Raw genomic sequence first — 24,213 nt, forward strand, 5'->3', positions numbered from 1 at the left:
AAAATAAGCTTACGTTTTAAATTTAAATTTAATTTAAATAAAATGACAATTAATCTAAATTTTATTTAATTTAATTTTAGAATTTTAAATACATTTTAAATTGAATGTTTATTTTGTTTCAAGTAAAAAAAAACCCTGATGAGCATACTGTGAAAAGTCATAACGTGCAATTATATTTTCAAATTCTTACCATTTATTTATTTCAACCCGATCTGACCGAGCGATAGAGTTGTGATTTAATGAAAGTCTAATTAATTAAATCATAAAAATTTAAAATTAAAATAAATAAATAAATAATTGAAAAATAAAAATGATCCCCAAAATAAGATGAAATATTGTATATATTTACCTCCATGTAATGTGAACATTAACGGACATCAGAGAGCCACGATATTATTGATATTACATATTGTACATCAAAGAGGTTTAGCTGACAGAAAAATGTATAGGAACCCCTTCTGTAACCTTACATAGTCATGTTGATTTAGTCAAATCAAAAAATATTTTTGTGACTCTACAAAGGACAATGAATTATGGTATTAATTATGGTTGAATTCAAAACTATGAATTATTATATAATTTATGGTATCATTTTTTTTTTACATTAAACAGTAAAGGAACGTTCCCAGAAGTTCCTACATGACACATATGATTATATTTTACATAAATAAATATATATTTTATTTTTTTCTCAATTTGCTATCAGTAATGTACATTAGGGTGTTTTTGTTACGTTTTGTCATTAAGTTATTTTTTATGCTTATTATTTATTTGTTTATTTATATTTTTATTTATTTAATTTCTGTCAGCCACACAGCTGCCAGTTTTTTTTAAACGTGAATTTAACAGGATATTTTTTTTACATGCAGTCTAATATCTTTTGAAGACATGCTCTCATTCAGAGATGTGCAGTTATTGAAGCAGGGTTGGGCATGAAGCTGAAATGTTTGCACATTTAACATTTAATGCATTTGACACACTTTTATCCTATCTGACTTAAATTGCATTCAAACTGTACAGTTTATCAATTCGAACCCATGACCTTGAGATTGCTAGCTCTGCCGTTTGAGCTAGAGGAACGCTTCGAGACGGGAATGTTTCCACAAAAAATCTGTCTCTTGTTTAGTAAGCAACATGAAAAGAAAACGTTCTTGGCATATTTTTAGATATGGCTATTAGGCTTCTTTGATCAGCTGACTCTCACAAAACTCACGCAGCTACACTTTCTTTGCAAGTACTTGTAATGCAGATATTTTCATTGGATTGCCTAGTTACATAAAAAAACATTTAATTTGAAATGTGCAATCAGATTAGTTGTTTCGGCAAAAATCTGTGCTTGTTTTCAGTCAATGTGGACCAGACGCTGTGCCGATAGTCAAACGTCTGGCAACATGAGTCTGATGCGTGTATGTGTGTGTGTGTGTGTGTGTGTGCAGGTTTGGTGGTGAGGGAAGCGCGGATCGAGATCTTCCGGCAGCAGGTGGAGGAGTTGTTTGGTTTGGAAGATTACTGGTGCCAATGTGTCGCCTGGAGTTCCGCAGGAACCACCAAGAGCCGCAAGGTGCACGTCCGCATCGCATGTGAGTATAAACACACACACACACACACACACACACACACACACACACTGCTTTAAAGAGAAGAGGCTTTGCTCTGTCTGCACTGACTGCAGGAGATTTCTCTGTCTGACAGACACTTTGGCTTCATGTTTATTGACACACACACACACACACACACGGTCTGTGAGGAAGTCTGTAAGCTGGCTGAAGGTAATGGAGCATTTATGCAGATCAGAGTCTGCAGACAGGAGACAGTCTGGAGCACACAAACACACACACACACACACACACACACAGGGGACTGTCTGGACATCGCTTTATGGTCGTATTAATCTTGTTAATTTCCTGCAGTTCATCTTGAGTGTGTGCGAGTTGGGAGCAGGTTATCGGTGCAGCCCAAGGGCACTTCACTCTCCCTCTGTCGTCTCGGGCTGAGTGTGTGTGTGTGTGTGTGTGTGTGTGATAGACACAGAGACACGGAGACTGAAGCCGACTGGCAGTACAACACAAGAAACTTCCTCTCATCTGGATGCATTCAGGATCAGAGCTAAATAAATCAATGCGGCTTTGGAATTGGTGGATGGATGGATAGACAGACATATAGATTGTTAAACAGACATAGATAGATAGATAGATAGATAGATAGATAGATAGACATACAGATATATAGATAGATAGATACACTCTTAAAAATAAAGCTGCTTCAAAAGGTTCTTCAAGCGATGCCATAGAAGAACCATTTTTGGTTCCACAAAGAACCATTCAGTCAAAGGTTCTTTAAAGAACCATCTTTTTCTTACCTTTTTGTAATCTGAAGAACCTTATTTCGCCACAAATAACCTTTTGTGAAACAGAAAGGTTCTTCAGATGTTAAAGGTTCTTTATGGAACCATTTAGACAAAAAGGTTCTTCTATGGCATCGTGAAGCACCTTTATTTTTAAGAGTGTAGATAGATAGATAGATAGATAGATAGATAGTCTTCATTCATCTAACATGGTTGTATGTTTCAGGTTTGATAGAGTGAGCAGATTAGTAATTAGCTTAAATTAAAAGCAACATATTTTGAATGGAAAGTCCCCAGGTATGTAGATGTATTTACATAGGTGTTTGTGTGTGTTTGTTGACTCATTCAATCATACTATTGTGAGCAGAGGGGCATTGTGGGAACTCTCAGCTGGGTTATTTTATGGGTGATTGAACAGGGCAGAAATGCTCTCTCTGTCACACGCCAGCACACACAAGATGCAAACACACTCGCACAAAAACACACTCACAGACGTACAGCCGCTATCACAGAGAGAGACGGACATGACAGGAAGATTGAACAAGATGATAGATTATATCACTGATTCACAGCCGAACACAAATTTAGTGCCCAAATAAATTCATGTGAGTTTCTGACACACAAGCGCTGCCCTGTGTATGTGTGTGTGTGTGTGTGGATGGAGGTGATAGGCTCATATGGACATCTCGGTTCGCTGCATGAGGCCTTACATCGAATACAGGCAATTCACCCCCAATCCTGTAGGAGACGCCCGCAGCAATGCAACTCTGTTTGATAACCGGCCGCCAGCAGAAGAACAGCGAATGCGTGAGTTGCGCATTTGAAAACAAAGCCCGCTAGACCATGTGACCATGTGCTGATTCTGAATGCGTCTCTCACAGACTGGCAAAGGAGTATACTTTAAAGGCTTGTGCACTCGTCTTCTTTTATTTGTGTACACTCACAATGAAAACAAAACATTGTGCTTTTGTAAAATAGGATGTCGCTTTCTGCCATTTGAGTGTATAAATCTGTACATAAATCTTCTGTTCCAGATTCATACACATTATTATTTATTGTAAAGTCTTATTTAAATGTTTCTGTTCTCATGTCAGATATATATGTATGTATGTATGCATGTATGTACCAAGAGCTTCTTAAAAGCCACAACAAATTCCTTGTGTGTTTGTGCACACTTGGCGAATAAAGCTGATTCTGATTCTGATTACCTAATCAGAGAATTTCGTTTTCGATTTGAATTCGTTCATTTAAAAGTAGACACTTCAAGCTTTCTATAGACATATTTGTCATGTCTCTGTGTCAAGTATTCGCTGAGTTTGTGATGCGTAGAAAGTTGCTCACGGAGACCTAGACGGCAGAAAGCGCACCGTTTGTTTTGTTTATTTTACAAAAGCACAATGTTTTGTTGTTATTGTCAGTGTACACAAATAAAAGTAGGCCCTTTTTAGATTCGATTGATTTTAGTCTTATCTGAGTATTTAAGGTTTCTCTGTCAATCAGGAAAAACTGAAAGTGAACGCGCCGGCGCGCAGAGGGTTAAAGACGCTGCATTCAATTTTATCTTTAGACTGTAAATTTAGATTTCAAATTCAGTATTGATTTGAGAACTGTTGAAATTATTTACAGTATGTAACGTAAGTACTTTATAAGTAACTGTAATTAAATTACCTAAAAATGAACAGTAATCCCTTACTTTACTTTTTCAGTGGATAAGTAATTTAATTACAGTACAGTACCCAACACTGGTGACAGTATATATGTTTTATTTGATTAGTGACTAAATTCTATTATATTTTATTAGTTTTAGGTCTGTATATAGTGATACGTGTTATATTTGATTAGTGTAGTGATGTGAACAATGTTATATTTGATATGGTATTAGTTTAGGAGCTGAATATGACTTTAATTGTTTTTTTATTTTATATATTATTGGTATATACTGATATGCTATATTTGATTAGTTTAGTGACTTTAAATATATTATATATTATTAGTTTATGGACTGTGTATAGTGATGTAAATGTTATATTTGATTAGTTAGTGGACTTAAATATTGTCTTGATATATTATTAGTTTAGGCACTGTGTGTAGTTAAATAAACAAAAATAAATGTTATTTGATTATTTTAGTAACCTAAAAATTTGTTTAGATTCTTGGTATATAGGAATGGATGTTATATTTGATTAGTGGCTAAATATTTTATATTAGATGTTATATTAGTGACTTTGATTGTATTAAATTAGTGACTTACCTTAAATATATTATTAGTTTAGGCATTGCGTTTAGTGCTAAATACTATATATGATTAGTTAATCTTATTTATTGTCAGTTTAGGAAGAGTGTATTGTGATAGATGTTATATTGGATTAGTTTAGTGACTTTAAATAGCACTTGACATTATATGTGATGAGTTGAGGGACTGTGGTCAGTTCGTTGCTGAAGTCCAGACATTATAATTATGAATGAAATAGGAGTGCTGGTATACAGGTGTGTGTGTGCATCTGTGTGTGTGTGTGTGTGTGTGTTGCTTCAGCTCTGTTTGGGATATTAATGCTGTTTAAGATTTGTTGCTGTAGCAATGTAGAGCACTAAAACTATGAGTTGAATGCATTACACACTCACACAGTCGGACACACACCTCCTCTGAGACGTGATTTATTTGCCTATTACCTCCATCAGTAATGTGAAGGAAAACAGACTTGCATGGTGTGTGTCTCTGTGTGTGTGTGTGTGTGTGTGTGTGTGTCTGTGTGTGTGTGAATGAGCAGAGAAGTAAAAAGCTTGACAGGCTGAAGATATTTTCCTTATGCGCGTGTGTGTTTTATGTGCAGTTGAATGGAGAAATCACAGCGCAGACAATTGAAGGTTCAGGGTGAAATTTAAAAAAAAAAAAATTCTTGATCTCAATATTTTTTATTACAATGTTTTGACGAGTGAAACCGCTTGGGGGAATCATCCATTCAACTGCAGGCACATCAGCTATAAGAAGTAAAGTCTAGTTAAGGCAAAATGGTCATGTTCTCAATTTGATCATTTTTAATCATTTTCAATCAACCAAATTATGTATTGGAGGGACAGAACACATGAATTTATTAATGAATGACCCTAACAATTTTGGAGTGTTGAGGCAAACGTATCATTGAATCAGAATTTACTGAACCGATCGCTAGTTGAAATCTGTCTGTCTGCAGAACTGGTAGTAACTTCATGATTAAATGTAATCTGGATTGCATAATCAGATTCCAAAAACCAAGTACTTGTATACTAATTAGAGTATATTACATTTGATCATAATCAGATTACAGTTACTTTTTATGCATTACATGATTACATATTATTCACACAATGGCAGTAAATGATTCATAATTTATTGATTCTCCCTAATTTTTTTCTCTTTTTTCCTAGTGTCATATCATTTAGCTTTGACTATATTCGAAATATCGGATCATGTAAATGCCATTGTAAATACATTTGCAAATGCTTCTGGATTTGGATGAAAAAGGAAGACTTTGGGCATGTAATGTCGTTGTTATTTTCATGTTTATTAATGTTTGTTCATGTAATGCAGGGATTCCCAAATGATTTGTCAGCCAAACCTGTTAGCCATTTTATTATAAAATGTTCTTTTATTTATTTATTTATTTCTAAATTCTTTATATTTTATAAATAATGTATCATTATCACTATGTATCACTACATTTTTATTTGTCATATTATGAAATATTATATATACATATATATCTATTATATATACACATGTATTTACTGTAAAATGTTATTATTTTATGGGAAATATCACATTATTATTTGTTATAATATGAAATATAATACAACATACGTCATAAATGATCAATGTATGTGTCGCCCGTCAGTAGTGAACAGATATGAAGTCTATTCTTCATCATAAAGCTCACAAAGCAGCAGAGAGAAAGAGGATTGGTATTCACATATTCACCCCCTCCACAACTATTCACACACATCTCTGCATTTACAATTCACAGGTTCACACATGAGGTGTGAGAAGGATGTGTTGAAGACTAGATGAGTCTGGCCTTCTGTCCGTTAGACCTCAAGTGTTAGACACCCACTCACACACACACACACACACATACACACACACACACACACACACTCACACGCGCACACACACGCACACACAGAGACAAACCAGCAGGGAAAAATAGATATTTACACCCACACGTGAACATTATGAGATAATAAAGCGAACGAATAGCACAAATGTTTGCTTTGACCTGAGAATATGGCAGATATGAGCGTCATTCACATGTCCTGGGAGCTGTACTCTTCACCGGTGTGAAGAAACCAATCACACACACTGTCAACTGCACACAAAACATCACAATGAGATGAAATCCAGTGCGATAATAAATTCTGTGCTACTTATTATTATGTGGGGTGCAAAAGTCTGAGAGAGCATCTGTTATTTTTTCCATTTCCATTTTTTTTTTTTTTAATAAAATGACCACGTGAAATGTAAGAAATATTCTGTGCTATTTCTAGGTGACTAATGAAGTGTAAGTAAATGAGCCGCGTCTTTGTCTCCATTCTCCACAGTCTTGAGGAAGACGTTTGAGCAGGAACCCTTGGGGAAGGAGGTGTCACTCGAACAGGAAGTGCTGCTGCAGTGCCGCCCACCCGAGGGCATACCGCCTGCTGAGGTACTCTCTAACACACACACACACACACACACACACACACACACACACTCACACTCACACTCACACTCAAACACACACACACACTCGCTTGCTTGTGTCAATACCATACAGATCAGCTTTGCCTATAGGGATGAATGTCAAGCTCTATCCTGTGTTGCCAGCTGTCAAACTATTTTTTTTATAATTAAATGCACTAATTAACATGTTAAACTGACAGCTCATATTCATATTAGTAGGGTACAACAAGGCTGAAGGCATACTTTAAGAAAAATGTGCTTTTCTCTACTCTTAGAAAAAATATATATGTTTTTATTAAACATTGATGGAGCAACAGATTTTGTGTGAAAAGAAATGATAAAAGTGGTTTGTTTTGTTTAAAAAATAGTGCTGGGCAACGATTAATCGCGATTAATCGCATCCAAAATAAAGGTTTTTGTGTACATAATATTTGTGTGTGTACTTTGTATATTTATTATGTATACAGTATATAAATACACACACATGCATGTATATATTTAAGAAAAATATGTTATGTTTATATATTAAATATATTTAGATATAATCTAAATTATATGAATATAAATATATGTAGATATTTTCAAAATATATACTGTATGTGTGTCTTTATATATACATAATAAATAGTACACACACAAATATTATGTACACAAAAACCTTTATTTTGGATGCGATTAATCGCGATTAATCGCATCCAAAATAAAGGTTTTTGTGTACATAATATTTGTGTGTGTACTTTGTATGTTTATTATGTATACAGTATATAAATACACACACATGCATGTATATATTTAAGAAAAATATGTTATGTTTATATATTAAATATATTTAGATATAATCTAAATTATATGAATATAAATATATGTAGATATTTTCAAAATATATACTGTATGTGTGTCTTTATATATACATAATAAATAGTACACACACAAATATTATGTAAACAAAAACTTTTATTTTGGATGCGAATCGTGATTAATCATTGCCCAGCACTATTAAAAATGTTATACATGTATGAGGTGGCGAGATGAGCTTTTTTATCCCACACACGCAGCATTTATACAAGTACTTTAGCTAAAGCAACATGTTTTGAATAATATCTAAGTTACTTGTTCAAAACAACCACTCTACTTTCAAAATATAAAACTATAAATGTATTATTCAAAATGAAAACAAAAGTCTTAGACACTTGTTGTTGTCAGACTTTGTGGATCTGTTCATCTGTTAATATGATGAACTAGGCCGCTGGTTATTCTGCGAGGACACCTGTGTGAACTTGAGCAGACTGAACTTCATACATCCATGAAGAATGACCTTGAGAGCAGCTGGTTAAATATCACTCGGAAATGTGAAGCTTGTTGTGAGAAAAGCTTGCACATCATTTGAATGCAGATTCCACTTTTTTTTAAAATAATGCATTAATGTCTGAATGTTTTTTGTGATACTGTAGAGTATGTGTGTATGCAAAGCTTGTTTATGTCTTTCTGGAGTGTCAGTTCCACTGAACTCTAAGGTCTCATGAACTGTTTAAAAGAAGTGTGAAAGTACACTGTAAATGGAAGAAAGAAAAACACACTAACCTGACTGACTGATTTACTGTCTAACAGCTTTGACATGTTTTGCATGATCTTAAAAACTTTTAAATATAAAGGCTATATATATATAAATATAAATATAATTTTGACAAATATTAATATATAAATATATAATTCTATATATATATTTTTAAAAATATATACATTTGTAATTATTTTATGGTATGTTTTTTAAGTGAAAATTATGAGTTGAACAAGATAGTACAGGAACATCTGTTACTTTTTAATAATTTTTTATAGTTTTAATAATTTCCAAAAACAGAAAAATATTATTTGTACAGTATATTACAGGAAAATCAATTATTAAATTGATAAATTGATAAATTTGGTCACTTTCAATTATTTTATTAATGTACATTTTTATAATTGTGATAATTAAAAACAGAATAGGATTATTTGAACCAGATAACACAGGAAAATCAGTCGTTAATAATATAAATATAAATATAATTTTGACAAATATTAATATATAAATATATAATTCTATATATATATTTTTAAAAATATATACATTTGTAATTATTTTATGGTATGTTTTTTAAGTGAAAATTATGAGTTGAACAAGATAGTACAGGAACATCTGTTACTTTTTAATAATTTTTTATAGTTTTAATAATTTCCAAAAACAGAAAAATATTATTTGTACAGTATATTACAGGAAAATCAATTATTAAATTGATAAATTTTGTCACTTTCAATTATTTTATTAATGTAAAGTTAATAAAATAATGATTTTTATAATTCATTTCAATCTTTGTCATTTTTATTGAATATTTATTATGTTTTTAAATATTTTTGTAACCATAATAATGATTCAAACATAAAAGGATGAGTTGAACCGAAGAGTGCAGAAAAATCAGTCATTAAATACAATTATAAAATTATTAATTTTGTACTTATTAATAACTTTAATAACTTTAATTTTAATAATTAAAACTAGAACAGAAAAGGATGAGTTGAACAAGGTAGTACAGGAAAATCTGTTACAATTTATTTTATTTTAATAATTTTTATAGTTTCAATAATTAAAAAAACTGAAAAATATTATTTGAACTGTATATTACAGGAAAAGCAATGATTATATTGATGAATTCCTTAATTTTGTCACTTTTAATTATTTTATTAATGTACAAAACAGAATAGGATGATTTGAACTAGATAACACAGGAAAATCAGTCGTTAATAAAATTATTATTTTTATAATTCATTTCCATCTTTGTCATTTTTTTTTTATTTTTTATATTTATTATGTTTTTAATATTTTTATAGCCATAATAATGATTAAAATATAAAAGGATGAGTTGAACCGGAGCGTGCAGGAAAATCAGTCATTAAATAAAATTATAACATGATTCATTTTGTACTTATTAATTATTTTAATTATTTTAATTTGAATAATTAAAACCAGAACAGAATAGGATGAGTTGAACAAGATATGCGTGCATACATCTCAGGATGCACCTCATGAAGTTGGAGTGTTGAAAAAGCTTAAATATCAGAGAATTTAAATTTTTTCATTTGTATTTTTTCATCATCATTCCTATCAGTGCTCCTTCAGAATTTTGACTTTCCTGTTTCTCCACAATGTGGACGGTGTGTGTGCTGCTGACAGAGGCGGACTTAACCATTAGGCAAAGGTAGGCGACCGCCTTGGGCCCCCAAAAGCCAAGGGCCCCCTAAAATGCTTTTTATATGCGAGATGCACGTTCAGTGTGGACGCACAAGCGGTTGCTCTGGTGTTCATTACCACGACAACCGTCTGTGCGTCCACGTTGAACGTGCTTCTTAGCAAAAGTAGGGCGATGTAGAAAATGGGGACGGAATCCCGGAATATATTCATAAAAACGGAATTTACTGTGTAACGCGGAATGTGACGGAATGAACGGCGCAGACGCACATTTCCTTTGCTAGTTTGCTATTTAAGCACCTGCAACGCTTGCGGTTGTCGTCTGTAGTAGCTAAATAGTATTTTTGCCATTTAATATTAACATACACTAGTCCATATCGCGGTTAGATTGAAGTGTACTGAATTGCATTTGATTTATTCATTCAATATTTGACGAATTCCGTGACATTTCTCGTTACACAGTAAACTTATGTTGTGTAGCATTTTGAATGTACAAAAATTAAAGGGTTTGTTTAATTTTCATTGGAATAAAAGATAGATTAATGTTTTCGCCTTCATTTGATTACCAGAAAAATGAAAATACACAACACAGAATTTCTAAAAAAGAAGTAAATAAAATTAAAATTTCATAGGGCCCTATTATGGTATACAAATTAATAAATTAAGTTGTTTTTATGAATTCAATTAATTCGATATGTTTTTGATTAAACCATTAAAACGGAATACAGAAAAAAAAAGAAAAAGAAAGTGCAGAATTTGGGCCCTAAGAATATAATTTTTGTTAAACATTTAATAGGCCTAAATTGTTGTTAAATTAAACAAGTTTTATGATTTGAATTAATTAGACATGCTTTTTTGTTAAAATTTAATATAATCATCCAGAAAAAAACTAAAAACAAAACTGAATCCAGAAAAATTTAAAAGGACAAAAAGATTTTGGAAAAAATAAAACGTAGGCTAATTTGGGGAAAATAAAACGGATTTCATAGGGCCCTACAAATAGCATGCGCCTGAAGCTATAATTTTAATACTAAGCAACAGTGCATATTATATAGGGCCTATTTTAATTTTTTTAAATGGCGCTCACTCGTTTTTGTGAAAGACCCAAGAAGGACCATGCACAGTCACTTTCCACACAGGCACACTTCATGTTTGGTTGAAATAATCCTTAAGCATGTAAATTTATAATTTCCTTCAGTTTAATTTAAATGTGCAATTAAAATAAATAAAAATAAATTTATATTTTAAAGTTTAGAATTAGACATCCTTGCGTTGTGTAGACAATTGCATAGTGAAAATTACCCCAACTCACCACCTAGTGTCCAACCTACTCTAATACTATTATAACCTGTTTAAATGTGAACAAGGGATTTACAACATTAAAGAAATCCTTTATAACATGTACATGAAAAATCTAAAAGATTAGACACAACTATGGGGCACGGTCGTGCAACAGCGAGCAACAGTGAAAGGAACCTCAAGGTTGTAAATGTGTGAAATTGTATAGGGCCCCATTCCTGTATTTTGCCTGGGGCCCCCAAATCACTAAATCCGCCCCTGGCTGCTGAATGCTGTAGTTGTGTGTATGTAGTGTATACGCATGTGGAGTTTGTCTGTCATCATACAGTACGTGTGTTCAGAGCCGTCAGAGTCGTTTCTGCTCCTGGCTTTGACCCGAAGGTCGAGGGTTCCCAGAAGACCCGTAAACGACAGCTGCGGCTCCCAGAGGACACTTCACACACAAACACACACACACACACTCATTCGGGGCAGAGTAAGATGAGATGTGAAGAAGAGCCATGTGAGTTCCACCGAGTGCTGCAATATCTCTCTGTTCCGCTCGCTGACTCCGTCTAGACTGAAAAACCTCCGTCCCGTCCCTGCGTGTTCCCGGAGGGCACTGGGAACAGCGTGACCTGGTCAGGATATACATTTTCATGTAAATATCATTTGCTTTTTCTGAACAATGCGAGCGAGTGACCTCTGTCACCTCCGGGCGTATTTTCTGAACACCCACAGCGTGAGCCGTGGCCATTAGGGAGCCAGAACGGTCTGAAATAACAGTGCAGAACGACGAGACCCGGCCAATCACAGAGCCCTCATTAAAATCACACTGTTTCCATGGCGATAGCATATAATATACATACAGGTTAACTTGGACACACCGGCGGGCCATAGTTAGAGACCAAAGACCACTACTTTATACAGTCACAATTATATTCTTGCCCTCTGACACACTCACATACACACACACACACACACACACACACACAGACACACACGTGTAAAGCATAATACAGTGGCAGGAGTTTATATACTGAGGGAGCTATATTTGTACAATGAATGGTGTGCTATTCATAACATCCGTAAAATCTGCAGAAACCATCAGGACGCGGTGGCAAACACACATGCAGATACACTTGAAGCACTCTAGAGACACACATAAACACACACACACACACACACTATTGAGACTCCAACTGTATTTCATACTAATGTTGTTGAAGCTTCTCTGTAACTGTGGCTTTCTAAGTTCCCAGATATTCATAATTTAAAGTAGTTTAAGTAATTTAAACAGTCAAGCTGCACTTTTCATAAATATATGGTTCATTCTCAGGAACGCTGCCATTTTCTGTCCCTGTAATTACCCGGAAAAATTATAGATACTTAGTCACTTAGTCTGTTCAAAGATTTTTATTTTATTTTAATGAAAGCCTCTTCTGCTCACATAGGCTGCATTTATTTGGTCAAAATTCAGTAAAATCAGTATTATTGTGAAATATTATTATAATTTTAAAAAACTCTTTTCTATTTGAATATATTTTAAAATATGATTTATTCCTGTGATCAAAGCTGAATTTTCAGCATCATTACTCCAGTCTTCAGTGTCACATGATCCTTCAGAAATCATTCTGATATGCTGCTTTTTTGTCAGGATTCTCTGATAAAAATAAAAAAAAGTTCAAGCAGCATTCATTTTTAATAGAAAGAAGCAGCATTTATTAGAAATAGAAATATTTAACATTGCATGTGTCTTTACTATCACTTTTGATTAATTTAATATGTCCTTACTGAATAAAAGTTTTAATTTCCATTAAAAGAAATCTTACTTACCCCAAACTTTTGAACGATAGTGTGTATTATATCATTTTTAAGTTAAAATTTAATTTTTTCACTGTCTTTTTTTCATCTAAAATGCTCTATGCATTTTCTTAGTTAAAGGGTTAGTTCACCCAAAAATGAAAATTAGCCCACAAATTACTCACCCTCAAGTCATCCTAGGTGTATATGACTTTCTTCTTTCAGATGAATCCAGTCGGAGTTTTATTCAAAATTGTCTTTGATCAATCTGCTCAAGCTGTTTAATCCTGTTTAATGCCACTCAGCAGGTGTTGCATGCTTCAGTCCAAAAGAAGTTAAATAAAAAGCGCCCATCCATAAAAAAAAATGTCTCACACGGCTCCGGGGGGTGAACAAAGCATGATGCGTTTTTGTAAGAAAAATGTCCATATTCAAAACTTAATAATCACTTTAATGTCGCTTGCGCCAACAGTCCTACACGGAAGCAGTTCTGGGCAGATGACGTATGAGGTCAGCGTTGCACATGCGCCGCTCAGAAGTGACGCACGCGGAAACGCAGCGGAGAGATCAAAACAAAACAATGGTCACTTATTAGAAGTACAAAACGAGGATTTGTAAAGAAGAATGTCCGCAAGCTAGATTAAAGTGATTATTACGTTTTGAATATGGATATTTTTCTTACAAAAACGCATCGATTCGCTACAGGAGGCCTTTGTTCACCCCCCGGAGCCGTGTGAGACACTTTTTTTATGGATGGGCGCTTTTTATTTAACTTCTTTTGGACTGATGCATGCAACACCCGCTGAGTGGCATTAAACAGCTTGAAAGGTCAAATACAATTTTTAATATAACTCCGACTGGATTCGTCTGAAAGAAGAAAGTCATAGACACCTAGGATGCCTTGAGGGTGAGTAATTTGTGGGCTAATTTACATTTTTGGGTGACTAACCCTTTAAAGAAACCAGAGCTTTTTGTTACACTTTTTTTTTTTTTTACCCCGGTGAATATTTTTCAGGGTAAGTCTATATTTGAAAGTCAATTTCAGTTTTCTTATTAAAGTCTGGGATGCAAAAAAACTATTGAACATTTTCACTGCTATTGCCTAGGACAAAAAGATACAGTTCATTGAACATATGATTTATTTATGGCATGACATAGTGGGGCATGTTGTCACACTATATGGACCTTTTTTTTTTTTTGCAATGAAAACCTATTAAACTGGCTAAAGATTTTAAGCACATAATAAATAAATAAAGATGAAAAACATTCAGGCAAAATTAGAAAATTTTTATAATTCATGCTGTCTGACCTGTATGTACAGTAATTTCAATACTAATGTAACAGTTTAATTAGTCAGCATATCATGTAATTATTTCAGTCCATTTGTTTAATTTATTGACATCATGAATCGAATAGAGTAGAATAGAATAGAATAACACAAAACTGTAACATACAAAAACACTGGACCATTGTTATATTATAGTATATATTATTTATAATTCATATACATTGTTTAGATAAAACAGCAAGATTGCTTAATCTTGGTGTTTTAAAATAACACACAAAAGCACTGCTATAGAGAAAACTCACATTTGTGTAATTGGACAGTTGACTTGTGACAATTTCTCCATGTGACAACTAGCCCCGCTCTCCCCTTTCCAAACGTACTGTGTCAGGGTTAAAATAATAGTGTTTTAGGGTCAGATTTTGGGTTAGTAATTGCTTCTCCAGTGTTGATGGTGGTTAGGACTTACTTTGGGCGTGTGGTGGGAGAATATAATTTAACTGCGTGCTTTACACCGCTACTTGTTGGGAAAAATAGCTTGTTAGTAGAAAAGTGGCACTATTTGGAAACAGCTAAGCTGCTGTCACGCTACTGACAAATGTAGTTAAGTTAGAAACACTGCTTATTTTAGCTTCTTCTCAGCGCTGCTCCAAACACACGTTCAATAGAAAGCTGCAAAACAGCTTCCAGCAGCGTGTTTGATGCTCCTGCAGCCTCACAGTTACAGGAATTAATATCTCCTTCATTTGCTCAGAGCAAAAGCACTTTACTGTGTTTTATGCTAATGAAGATGGAGATTGTTTACGGTAACAGACTTTTATGGTGTGCCATTAATTAAATGTGCTGATGTTCTCTATGTTGGTAATGTGTCAGCGTGTGTGTAAATTTCAGAAATGCATCTGGAGATGGAGTGAGTTATTGAGTCCGAGCCGAGTTAATGCAGTACACATGCTGACACTCACATTTTGACATGTATGTGTACGCACACGCCAGGTCAAAGTCATAAATTCAAATCTGTAAGTATGTGTCCATTGAATAATAGCATTTGAATATGGCTTGAAGTAAAAAAAAAATATATATATATATATATAATACATTTTGGATCTGTAAATTATTTAAATGCTTTTGAAGGAAAACTCTTCTGCTTACCAAGGCTGCATTTATTAGTGTATAAAATGTGTGCTAAAATTATTACAATTTCAAACAACTGCTTTCTATTGAATTATATTTTAGTGTAATTTATTTCTGTGGTGCAAAGCTGAATTTTCAGCATCATTACTTTACAGTCCTCAGTGTCACATGATCCTTCAGAAATCAGTCTAATATGCTAATTTGCCCCTCAAGAAACTTTTTTAATTATTATTAATTTTGTAAACAGTTAACAATTGTAAATTGTAAACAATTTAGTGGGAAAAAGTTTTTATCTAAACAATTTGTAATCTAGAATTTATAATTAATATAAATTATTATTTGTGATTTTTTTCCCCTCCAAACTAAGGCTGACACATATGTGTTAGGATTATGGACCTGTTTTGCCCCTGTTTCTGTTCCGGTTTTTCCTTATTTGGTCATGTTCCTGTCCTCGTTTAATTTGATTAGGATCCTATGCACCTGTGTTTCCCCAATTATCCTTTGTATTTAAGTCTCTGCCTTTGCGTTCAGTGCTTGTCGGGTCTACTTGTTTTCTACGTGTGTTGCTCAAGCTCCTGTTGTGGATTATTCCCAGTGTTTCCTTGATTAAAGACTGTTAAACATTTCTTCGTGCCTCCAGCGTGCTCCCCGAACAGCGTGACAATATGTTTTTTTTATATTGTGCTAATTAACCTGTTTAATAACAGATTTCCATTGTAACAAAAAACAAGAAAAACCAGCTTTACACATCAAATAACATACATTTTATAATTTTATATAGCAGAAATAACATCAACTGGAACATTCATTCAATTGTTTGGACTTAAAATCAATATTGATAGGGGCAAAAATGTTTCTTGACAAGAACAGCGTTCTTTGCTTGAACTAAAAGAAGCATTAAAGTTGGCAAGGTGAAGCTGAGTGTGTGTGAGGTGTGTTTAAGCTCTCAAGTGAGCGCAGAGGTTAGGAGGAAGTGTTTCAGTGTGTGTGTGTGTGTGTGTGTGTGTGTGAGCACTGTAGTACTTTACCATGTGGCGTTCGTGGGGAAGTGTGTGTTCATTATGCAGGACTCAAGGGACGAATTGCACACGCTAAACACACCTGATCTCCATGATGACCCGTAACCGCAAATCTGGCCCTGCTGTCTGCAGCTGTCATTTATCTCAACACACTTTCATTCTCCTGCCCTCGCGCTTTTTCACTCTTCCTTTCTGTTTTTTTATCCCCCTATCCATTCATAAACACAACCAGTCCATAAGATCAGGCTACTTGAGGACATTTCTCTGTTAATATTAAAATATATAATATAAAATAGTGCTGTCAATTAATTAATCAAACCAAAATGAATTAATTACACAATATACTTACTGATTAAGTATCTCGATTAATTTGCTGAGAAAAGCTTTATTTGGAATGATTATTGCTAAAATTACATACATGTCAGAGAGCATTAATTATTCATTCAAATTTCTAATTTTGCATTAATTTGTCCAACTTTTTTTTTAATCATTTTTATAATTAATTTGACTATATTCATGTGTTGAGACTTAATAATAGATAATATATATATTTATTTTAATTATATTATTATTTATTATTATATAAATATATAATTAAAATTATATCAATTTTTTTATTTATAATTATATGACATATTAAATACAAATTATGTATATACTTCTATATTAAATATCTATATATTAAATTATTTTTATCACACTTTTTATGATTTTTTCCAGGTGCTATTAACGTTGCCATTTTTTATTAACTTGTACACGCTTTCTAATAATTCAACGCTATTGCACTTTTAAGAGTGGAAACTGCCTCTTTGAATGTAAAATGAATAATAGGCTGCAATATAGTTTTACAAATCCATTATATTGTAACAGATTCATGAAACAGTCCGGTATTTTAGCTTTAGTGTGTTTTTTGGAATTTTGAGTTCTGAAAGTTACAGTATGTTCATACACGGTGAATTCTTGCTTTTCAAGAGATCAAGGAAAAATAATACGAGGCCTTTAAGGGATTCCTTCTGCAAAACAATAAATAGATCCTATGGCCTTTTTTCTTCGTGTTCATTATTGTTTTAACAGATGCTTTCTTAAAGCGACTGCCTGCAGACAATTAATATAACAAATAAGAGTGATGATATCAAATGTTACACACAGAGCTGCAGTGTGTGTGTGTGTGTGTGTGTGTGTCTCTGTGGAGTTTGTGATCTCTGGAGGTTCTCGGTGCATCTGTGTTGTGATTAATGACCGTCTCTCCCCTCACACAGCACAACAACAGCTCAATACAGCTCTCGTCTCATTTCTCCTCTCTTCTCCTCTCGACTTAGCTCTCCTCTCCTCTCTTATTGCTCAAAAGTTACTCTTTCATAACTCAGCGGAGACCTCATTACACACCATCTTTGTTTCAAATATTTCTTGTAAAATTTCTAAAGAGAAATAATTATAGCTACAAATAAGATATTTTCCCCTACTGAATCGATAGATAGATAGATAGATAGATAGATAGATAGATAGATAGATAGATAGATAGATAGTCATTTCTCCTCTCTTCTCCTCTCGACTTAGCTCTCCTCTCCTCTCTTATTGCTCAAAAGTTGCTCTTTCATAACTCAGCGGAGACCTCATTACACACCATCTTTGTTTCAAATATTTCTTGTAAAATTTCTAAAGAGAAATAATTATAGCTACAAATAAGATCTTTTCCCCTACTGAATCGATAGATAGATAGATAGATAGATAGATAGATAGATAGATAGATAGATAGATTGTTGAAAACCATGTGTCTAATCAGAAAAAATGTACAAAAAATAATTTGGGATTTGAGAAATTGTTCTTGTCTGATAAGAAAAACTAATAGTGACGCTTGCCTAAGCAAACACCAGTAATTAATAGCTGATTTAATGCACTTATCACATGAGACAACAGTGTCCAATGTGTGTGTGTGTGTGTGTGTGTGTGTGTGTGTGAAAGGTATATATAGCTTTGGGCCTCAGTGACATGCTCTGATGGCCCAGTTCTGTCTGTTCACCAGCCCCCAACCCTCCCTCAATCTGTGTGAGTGTGTATGTGCGTGTGTGCGTGTGTGTGTGTGTAAAAAAGATAAATTTCCCATCCGCCCAACTGCGCAGAGGAATTTTTCCACTCTTGCGTCTTTATTTAAGTCGGCAGCAGAACTTTGATGGCAACACAAAAGAAACAGACAGAATGACTTTATCTGCTGAAATATTCACGCAGCCATTTGCTCTTCAGATACACACGCTCTGATCTCACACACACACCTCCGACCTGAGCAGGAACAGGAAGCTGATCAGACATCAGAGTATCAGGATCAGAATATAAGGAGCTTTATGACAAAAAAGGAGATTTGAGGACTGTGTTCTCAATGGAAGACTAGCATACTGCGCAAAAAATGTCTACTGTTTTTAAAATGTAACTGTATACATTTTAAACTGTCATGTGCTACGTTGTATTACATTTAATGCTATTTAATAACCTTTTTCTATATCATTTTGATCATTCTTTGCTGAATTAGTTGTTGTTCACAATCTACTACATGCCTTCCGTCGTCTGATTGATAGTTTATACTTTTTTTAGCGAATAAAAGGCCTTTTAGTGTAATTGTACAAACATCCACCTTTAGCTTGTGGTTCACGTGTCTTTTTGCTGTGAAATCTTTCTTGATCTTTATATAGTTAACTTTTATATTGTTAGTAGTAATATTTCGGGATGAAAACTTATTAGACTGAAGCAACTTAGGTTTACTTGATTGTCCTTACATCATTTTTATAAAAATCATGCTAAAATGTAAGTATCAAATATGATCAGACTTTTGAGGAATGTTTATTTGTTCATCTCTCAATCATCACTGTATTGCTTTGCATTATAACTACAGAACTTTGATCATAAAACTTAGTACTTAAATATCATCTAACTAAAGACATTATTTGGAGATATAGAATGAAAACTGACATTTATATGCATTTTAGGTAAGTTTTTGGTCATATAAATATCAGCATATGCACCAAATTATATATTTTTGCTCAGTTTGAGCCTCTGAATAAAATTTAGGTGTTTTTTTCCTCATCAAGTATGAGCTCCATATTCTCACTATATCATGAGCCATAAAAGCCTGATATATCAAATACGATACGCACAAACAAAACAAAACACACTAATAGATTTTCTTTTATATTTTGTCTAAAGGTTCAATAAACTGTGCTATTTTTTTTATGGATTTTCTGACTATTATTTCATGTCAGGCTGGCTAAGTAGCTTTACAGGACTATTTTCATGTCAAAAAATAAAAACTGATCTGGGGGGGGGGGGTTATCCATCGCACTAGAAACAGTAGGTCAAGTCAAGCACATTGCATTGTGGGACACAGATACAGTATGTGTGTGTGGGCTTGTCAGCTGCTAGTTTCACTGACTTAATTAACAACAGCAGTTGTGCCAATTATGTTAATGAGACTGCTAATGCCAAGCAGTCAATAACACAGACTTACAGTGTGTGTGTGTGTGCTGTGTGTGTGTGTGTGTGTGTGTGTGTGTGTGTGTGTGTGTATGTGCGCGCGCTTTTGTGACAAATGAGGACATAAATTTGTATAATGACAAAGGTATGACATAGGTATTACAAGGAGAATGTGACTTTTCAGGACATTACCCCATGTCCCCACTTTTCAAAACGCTTATAAATCACACAGAATGGAGTGTATTGAAAATCTGAAATAGCACAAAGTTTCCTTTAAGGGGTAGGTTTAGGGGTAGGGTTGGTGTAGGGCAATAGCACATACAGTTTGTACAGTATAAAAACCATTACGCCTATGGGATGTCCCCACTTTTCACAAAAACAAACCTGTGTGTGTGTGTGTGTGTGTGTGTACTTGTTTATGCTACATTGTGAGGACCAAATGTCCCCATAAGGATAGTAAAACCTGAAATTGTTGATATTGTGGGGAACGGCCTACGGTCCCCATGAGGGGGAAAAAATGATTACAAATAGTAAATGATGTTTATCTGAAAGTGTAACAATGCAAACAGCTTTTCTGTAAGAGGTAGGTTTAGGGTTAGGGTTGGGTTAAGGGATAGAAAATATTGTTTGGTCAGTATAAAAGTAATAGAAGTCTATGGAAAGTCCCCACAATTCACAGAAACAAACATATTACATATTACCATCAACAAACAGACATTAAACAATATTGTTAAACACATAGCCACTGTTGGGTTTGTATTTGTATATATTCATAGTCTTAATGTGTTAGTTGGTTTTCAAGGGTTCTGGCTCGTCAGGCCTGGTACAGTCCTGGTTTAGGTAGACAGTTATACGAGTTAAAGTTGACCTGGTAGCTGGTTGAATGATTTCTGAAGGATCATGTGACACTGAAGACTGGAGTAATGATGCTGAAAATTCAACTTTTCATCACAGGAATAAATTAGATTTAAAAATATATTATATTAGAAAACAGTTATTTTAAATTGTAATAATATTTCACTATATTTCTGTTGAGTTGACTGCGTTGCAGAATATAACTTGAAGTGTTTGACCAACACTTAAACCAATAAATAATTGATTTAATCATTATTCAAATGTACTGATTTATTTTTTAATATTCAATTATTCCATAATATTAACATTCCAGGCTTATGGGGAAAAAAACTGCTACTGGATTTAAATAATTTTCCTTTCATATATTTCTGCATGTCATTTTTAGTAATAGTAGGATTCGTTTCCAAGTGATGTTTGAATGAAGGTTTTGTTTCTCTAAGAAGTTCATGAAAAGAGTTCATCCAGCTGAGCGAATTCCAGTGCGGATCTCTCTGTCTGTTCTCTGTGAAAATAGAAAAATCTCTTCACAGCGTTCCTCAAATATCTGTGTCTCACACACACACACACACACACACACACACACACACACCGCGGCCCGCAGACGACACTGCTGGAGGAGGCTGTCAGCCGGGGCGTCTGATCACAAAAAGATGAAAGAGACATAAACTGATTCTACTTTTACTATCTTTCTTTCTGTAGATACAAAAGAAATCAGCTCAATGTGGCCTGGCGTGATTGTTAGAATTACACATTATTTCCAGATGATCCAATATGATTTATCATGATGAATTCAGAAGAGATAGCAGATCAAACTAAGAGCAGCATAAAGGCATAGTTCACAAATAAAAGAGTTACATTTTCACTAAAATGAAAATTCTGTCATCATTTATTCACCCTCTTGTCATTCCCAACTTGTATGTCTTTCTTTCTTCCGTGAAGCACAAGCTCTGTGTGTGTGTGTGTTAGAATTACACATTATTTCCAGATGATCCAATATGATTTATCATGATGAAGTCAGAAGAGATAGCAGATCAAACTAAGAGCAGCATAAAGGCATAGTTCACAAATAGAAGTTAAATTTTCACTAAAATGAAAAATCTGTCATAATTTATTCTTGTATGACTTTCTTTCTTCTGTGAAACACAAGCTGTGTGTGTGTGTGTGTGTGTGTGTGTGTGTGTTTCATCTACTGTGTTTGTTCGAGCTCAAGGTGAGAGTAAATTCCAGGTCTATGTAATAACAATGTTGGCTTGTGCTTCATATCCTCCACTGCTGGAGTCTTATTAGATGTCAAAATATAGTCTGAATACTGACATCATGTTTATTCTATAGAGAGATAGACAGGTTTGCTGTGAACTCAGATGTCAAATTGGACAAGTCTGCAGATAATATACACAACAATTCAAAAGTTTGGGGTCAGTAGGATTTTTTTACTTTTTCTTTTATTCATCATACATCATGATTTCAAATAATTGCTGTTATTTGAACTTTCCTTTCATCAAAGAATCCTGAAAAAAAATAAAAAATTCCACAAAAATATAAACTGTCTTCAACATTGCTAATTGTCACAGTCTTCAGCGGGTGTGCCCAGGAGGGCCACCAGATGACTGTGTTCTGGGAGCACATGGCTTGTGTTGTGTTTGTCTGTTGCCATGTGCTCTCTCCTGTCTATTGTCTGGCCCCTCCCATCTTGTTACCTCGTTATTGTTTTAGTTGCTCCACCTGTGTCTCCCTCGTTAGCCTCCTCGTTTGGTTACTATTTATTCTCCTTGTGTCTGTCATCCTGTGCTGATCCGTCATTTCTCATTGTGTGTGTTTCGTGTCTGCATGTGTGCAGCTTTAGGCCTGCCTGTCTGTTTTTCCCCCTCGGGGTGGTTTGAGTTTGTTTTTGTTTCATTTTTTACTAAAATAAAATACCATTTCTCCAGCGATTGAGTCCTCGCTTCATCTCCCCGCACGCACCGCGACAGCTAATAATAAGAAATATTTATTGAGCAGCAAATCAGCATATTAGAAAGATTTCTGAAGAAACATGTGACACTGAAGAGTAATGATGCAAAAAATTCAGCTTTGATCACAGGAATAAATTACATTTTAAAATATATTACAGTAGAGAACAGTAATTTAAAATTGTAATAACATTTCATATTATTTCTGTTCAGTTTACTGTATTTTTGATCAAATAAATACAGTCTTGGTGATAGGGCTGGGCGATATGACCTAAAATCAAAACCTTGATAATTTTTATTTATTTATTTATTTTGTGCCCTCATAGTTCATTAAAAGTTTGTACTGTAAATATACTCAACATTTATAGGTGGGATTTTTTTTCTGATGAAAGCGTGCATTTCTTATCTTTCATTTTTTGCAAACAAAATAAATGAGTATTGCCATGTGAAAAGTAGAAAATAACCAGCATCTCTTGCAAACGAAATACATTTAAAATATTGTCATGTGAAAAGTAGAAAATAAATAGTATCTTTTGTAAATGAATATTATTTTAAATAAATATAATCACTTGCATCTCCTGTAAACAAATGTTTTAAATAATGAATGTAAATAGAACACTGCAGATTAAGAGAAGATCTCAGTGATCTTGTCCTGTCACTCTATATGCCGACAATCATAGTATGTTTTTAAGAGGAAAGTATTAATAGGATTTAAAAACTGTAATAACTGACATGGGAAAATTACATCGGTTAGAGGTTCTGAGTTTCGGTTTCGATTTCTTTTCGATTCATTATTCACTTGGTGAGCAAAATTACTTTACATAGCCTTGGTGGTAAAATTACATTTTAAAATATATTTATTTTAAACAGTTATTTAAAATTATAATAATATTTCTGTTCAGTATACTGTATTTTTGATCAAATAAGTGTAGTCTTGGTGAGCATACGAGACTTCCAAAACATAAAAAAATCTGGCCAACCCTAAAAAATATAAATAAATAAAAAATAATAATATGCATATATGTCAATATGCATTTTTTATTTATTTTTATTTATTTAATTTTTGCTTAAAATTCTTCCTTGTAATATTTATTTATTGCCTTTTTCATTTTTGGCTTGATACTAATATACAGTGGGTACGGAAAGTATTCAGACCCCCTTAAATTTT

At 33.7% G+C, this 24,213-nt stretch overlaps 1 protein-coding gene across 1 annotated transcript in view; it reads left to right on the forward strand.

Moving 5' to 3' along the window:
* The window catches only part of LOC107594550 (netrin receptor UNC5C-like), a 150,331-nt gene that overhangs the window by 65,919 nt on the left and 60,199 nt on the right, over positions 1 to 24,213 (forward strand). Inside the window, exons 3-4 of the mRNA XM_016284636.1 lie at positions 1,437 to 1,580; positions 6,920 to 7,023. Coding sequence (XP_016140122.1) covers positions 1,437 to 1,580; positions 6,920 to 7,023 — 248 coding nt within the window. The remainder of the gene's footprint in view (positions 1 to 1,436; positions 1,581 to 6,919; positions 7,024 to 24,213) is intronic.

The sequence above is a fragment of the Sinocyclocheilus grahami genome, unplaced genomic scaffold (assembly GCF_001515645.1).
Source record: "Sinocyclocheilus grahami isolate Dianchi unplaced genomic scaffold, SAMN03320097.WGS_v1.1 scaffold186.1, whole genome shotgun sequence".
NCBI lineage: Eukaryota > Metazoa > Chordata > Actinopteri > Cypriniformes > Cyprinidae > Sinocyclocheilus > Sinocyclocheilus grahami.